The sequence below is a fragment of the Acartia tonsa genome, chromosome 8, assembly GCF_053477335.1.
Source record: "Acartia tonsa isolate MP-2025a chromosome 8, ASM5347733v1, whole genome shotgun sequence".
Classification (NCBI taxonomy): Eukaryota; Metazoa; Arthropoda; class Copepoda; order Calanoida; family Acartiidae; genus Acartia; species Acartia tonsa.
Window position 1 is genome coordinate 415001 of NC_137267.1, and position 4904 is coordinate 419904.

A 4904-nucleotide genomic window follows, 5' to 3' on the forward strand; every position below is an offset into this window, starting at 1 on the left:
AAGTCTCCCCAATCTTTCCCTATTCCAATAAACTCGTCCCTAGGTAAATAGATAGATACAAAGATAGGCAGATAGATTTATATATAGATAGATAGATAGAAAGACAGATAGAGAGATAGTTAGATAACCACTGAAAACCACTAAATTACCAATACAGATAGTTTGATAGATATATAGATGTAAAAATTCTATCTAAGGTCTAATGAAAAGTTTGAGGTTGATTAATTCTTACCTTTTCATTTGATCAAAGAAATTACAGAGTTCTATTATATCAGTCCTAAAAAAATATTATTGAATGTTTTTTTTTTGTAATATCTACAAATATTATTTGTTAAATATAAAAAGTCGTTTTACTGTTTAGTTTTGAATATGACATTTGAAATCTTGCTAATACTAATTAAACTAATAATTAAACTTAAACTTCTGATTCTATTAGATTTTTATTTTTGTAAGAAAAAACATAATAAATTTTTGGGTTTTCTTTAAAAAAAATAACATGAATATCATATTTTTTTTTTTAACTGATTTACCATTAATAGTTATTTATCGCATCGTATTATAGACAACTTTCAGCAAAAAATAAAATGAAAAATTCTAAATTAAATACAGTTTTGTTAGAACTAGGGACTTAAGGTCCATGCTAACAAAACCGGTATTAATTTTATGAATTTTAATTTTTAATATTTGAGGGACATTGTCTAAAATACATGATTTTTCATTATTGCTGAGAACCGGTACTAAGCCAGCGGATATTCATCGGCTTTGAGGCCACACTAGATATATTTACCTAAACCTAAGATCCACATCAAAAATGATAATTTTCTTGATATACTTTGGTAAAGTCTTCCATAATAAAAACTGAGAAAACCAGTATATAGCCTAAAATAAATTAACCTATTATATGAAGCAGTAAGGTTTTTTTGTCTAAAGATTAATAACTCAGACATCGGAGGTCAACATTGTTGCACTTTTCAGGAAAGCTATATAATAGCTTTGGGTATTCTTAAGCAGATGCGTGCACAGTCTTTTGTGATGGGAATAAAGTTAGAAGATTGAGGGGGAGAGGGTATATATAGAACTATCGCAAAGACCTACTAACACAACCACATTGCCCGATAAATTTGACAGTTTAGACACTAAAATGTCCGAGTTTTATACAGGGTTTTTCATTCAAGCAATGCCACAAAATATAAAATTTATTATGTATTTGTGTTTGTCCTTTATAAATAATGCATATATCTCAAAATTAATAAAGTAAACAAAACAATTTTGACATTGTCAAAAATATAAAAAAAACGTAAAAATCTGGACTTGCTGTAAAATATTTTCAATGCAATAATCATGAAGATATCTGGTAGGCGTACCTGCTTACACTCATGGCCAGGTGAAAATTCCAGCTCTAGAAAGGTATGCGTGGTATGAGGAACCTTTTTTTCAATTTAAAAATATTTCAGATAATTTAAATTGTTTTCATAATTCAATCAAAATTAAGTGTCCAGTAGAGCTTCGAAAGCGATTGTAACTGGTTACAGGCAACTTTCCACGAATATTAAAATAAAGATGATAAATATATAGTTTAGATATAGATAGTTTTGTTAGCCCTGGTATTCGGCCTCTAGAGGCTAGCAAAACTGGTTTTAATTTTATAATTTTTCATTTTAATCCGCGTAAAGATGTCTATGATACGATACGATTTATAACTATTTTAGTATGGCTTCGAAAGCGATTAATATCCGTTAGATTAGAACCGGATCAAGCCATTATGAAAATTCATGTATTACATAAGGGCTAACAAAACCTATTTTCATTTTTTTTTGTATCTAACTCTCTCATTGCTTGGCCCTATAGGTTGCATCCATAATTTTAAACAGCTTCTCTTCTTTTGCACGTAATTTTGATTTTTAAAAGCAAAGCTTTTCTATAAATAGGGTCGGTCCGTCCAACCGTCCGTCCGTAACAGATAGTTTTTCGTTAATTTAAGCATTTTAGAATTGTCATATCGATTTCAAACTTTGTATGGTGATTCCTTTAGTAGTTAGGTACGATTTAGAAATCATAGCAACTTTATAATCATACCAAAATGTCCGTACGTCCATTTTAAACATGTTGATTTTGTTTCTTTTTTCATTATTTTCCTTATTTCTTTATTTTTATAAGATCTAATCATCCAATTGATCTGATTTTTGGTATATTGATTTCTTGGACAACAAAGTATAATGTTATAAGCGAAGCAACTCTATAATCAAGTCCTAAAAATGTAAGTATGTCCATAACCATTGTCCTGTATCAAGTAGTATTTCATCAAATTTGTTTACAATTTTGCTTCGACTATTATATAGTTTTATTTTCATTATTCAGTTCTGACACTATATAAGTGTTAATGTCCGTTTGTCCTACCGTTTCAGTGCTTCGCTTTTATGGATGTTGTCATCCTTGTTCTTTACATATTATATATGTCTCTCAAATTTAAGAAATATGATTTCCTTGACAATAGAATAATAATCTTCGGTGCAGAAAGTTGCATAGAAATCATCTACATTTTACAACAGTTTTGATATTTAAATTTTTTTCTTAATTTACAGGGAGGGAGAGGACAATTAATATCCAATTAAGCCATATTTCTTTTTCCAGTATTGCTTTGAAACCGATTAATATCCGGTGGATTGTAACCGGTTCTCACCCATACTGAAAAATCATGTATAGCATCGAATTACAGAAAACATTTTATAAATAAAAATAAAAATTATAAAATTAATATCTTTATTTTAATCTTATTCCTTTTTTTAATATCAACAGAAAGCTGACCACAAAACGATGCTTTAAATAACACTAGCGGTTACGCCCTCTCTAGGGGCACTTGAGGAGGGGGGAGTCGAATTTTATAACCCAATTTCTTATTTTAGATTTTAAAAGAAAAAATTTTAAAGATATTTGGGGGTGGTTTTTTTTTTTTGGGGGGGGGGGGAGTGCCCTGCGCCCCAAGAAAATAGTTATAATCATTCCCGGGACTTATGAGAAGCTACCCTGTTAAGGAGAACCCGATCGGTTCAGCGGTTAGCGAGATCCTTTGGTACAGACAGACACACAGACAAACATCCTGTTACTTTAGTATAAGGATTTCTTGAGTACTTGTAGTAAAATCAGGGTTCGGAAGCTGCGCCTCAGCCGCGCATAAGCCTCAGTTTTAAACCTGCTTGTGAGCAGAAAAAGAAATTTTTGAAAGAAGGATTGTCTACTAAAGAGACAGTTTTATACATCCAGCTAAATTTTATAGTGATAAAATGACGATTTTACTGAGGCTTACACGCGGCTTACGCGCGGCTTCCGATCCCTGAGTAAAATAATTAGAAATTCAGTGTCATAAATTTTTTGGTTACACACATACACGAACACAAAAAAGTTATTGTCTTTACTTTTTAAAGTGCAAAATAAATTTGTAAAATAACGTCATAATGGCTCACAAAATTTTATTTTCGATGTACATGTGACAAAAAATAATCTCCATAAGTAATAAGTAACAGGATCTCAATGTGTGTGTCTGAACTGAAGGATCTCTCTAACCGATTTGGTTCTCCTTTACAATGTAGCTTCTCATTTTAGGTAGGTTTTAGGAAGGTTAAAAACTTTTTTTTTTTGGGGGGGGGGGGAGTTGAGGTTTCCACCACCCCCCTTACATAAATAGCCACTAGAAAATCCCCCCTCAAAAAATCTAGGTGCATAGCTGCTAGTCTTACATATTTTATTAACCAAAGCATAGTCCAAACACTGTACAATTTAAAAATTAAAACTGTCTCCCTAGTTCATTAGCATAATGTGTCTTGTAATATTCAGCAGATAAATATTCTATTGTAAACCTTAATTAAATTCAGAAATTTATATGCCAGTATTGCTTCGAAACCTGCTGGATTAGAACCGATTCTCAGCCATACTGTCTATAATACGATGCGATAGATAACCATTATACATTTTTTGTCTTTTTTGGGGGGATATGCTGAGATTTTTTTTAGTTACACGGCGGAGAATTTAGGAAGAGAGTGGTGGTTATGACTGCAGATTGTGAAATAATAATTTGAGAATTTTTTAAAGCGAAGCTTTTCTATAATTAGGGTCGGTCCGTCCGTAACGGATAGCTTTTTTCGTTAATTTAGGCATGTTATAATTGTCCTATCGATTTCAAATTTTGCATGGTGATTCCTTTAGTAGTTAGGTACGATTTAGAAAGCGTAGCAACTCTATTTTCATTACCAAAATTTCCATACGTCCGTTTTGAACATGTTGATTGTATACAAATTTGTATGTGATCTAATCATCCGATTGATCTGATTTTTGGTATATTGATTTCTATAACAACAAAGTATAATGTTATAAGCGAAGCAACTCAATAATCAAGTCCTAAATATGCAAGTATGTCCATAAACATTATCCTGTAAAAAGAAGTTTTTCAACAAATTTACTTACAATTTTGCTTTAACTCTTATACATTTATATTTTGATTATTCAGTTCTGACACTAAATAAGTGTTCATGTCCGTTTGTCCTACCGTTTCAGTGCTTCGCTTTTATGGATGTTGTCATCCTTGTGCTTCGCTTTTATGGATGTTGTCATCCTTGTTATGTTGTATCATATTAGGCAAGATGGCTGCAGCAGAAGATTTAAGTATTAAGGGCCTGCAGCTGCCAAGTGTTTGTCTTCATAGTAAAACTATAGAGGGGGGGGGGGGTTAAATAACTATATGTCACCACCCCAAGGACCCTGTGCCGATGTTCAATTGGGTCTTTGAAAATCAACAATTAGCGTGTCGGGAATAGAAACACAGCCAAGTCGCTAAAAAGGGCAGAAAATAATCCAGGTATAGTTGTATTGTTATACATCTATATAAATACATTTCTTGTCTTCATCTACAC

At 31.8% G+C, this 4904-nt stretch overlaps 1 protein-coding gene across 2 annotated transcripts in view; it reads right to left on the reverse strand.

Annotated features, from left to right (window-relative positions):
* LOC145325338 (xyloside xylosyltransferase 1-like) overlaps positions 1-276 on the reverse strand; it is a 2578-nt gene extending 2302 nt beyond the window's left edge. For both annotated transcript variants that reach the window (XM_080168339.1, XM_080168338.1), the window contains exons 1-2: positions 233-276; positions 1-39 (exon numbers count right to left, since the gene is read on the reverse strand). The exon at positions 1-39 is cut by the window's left edge and continues 73 nt beyond it. In XM_080168339.1, coding sequence (XP_080024465.1) covers positions 1-39; positions 233-240 — 47 coding nt within the window. In that variant the 5' untranslated portion in view covers positions 241-276. The remainder of the gene's footprint in view (positions 40-232) is intronic.
* Between the last annotated feature and the right edge of the window lie 4628 nt (positions 277-4904).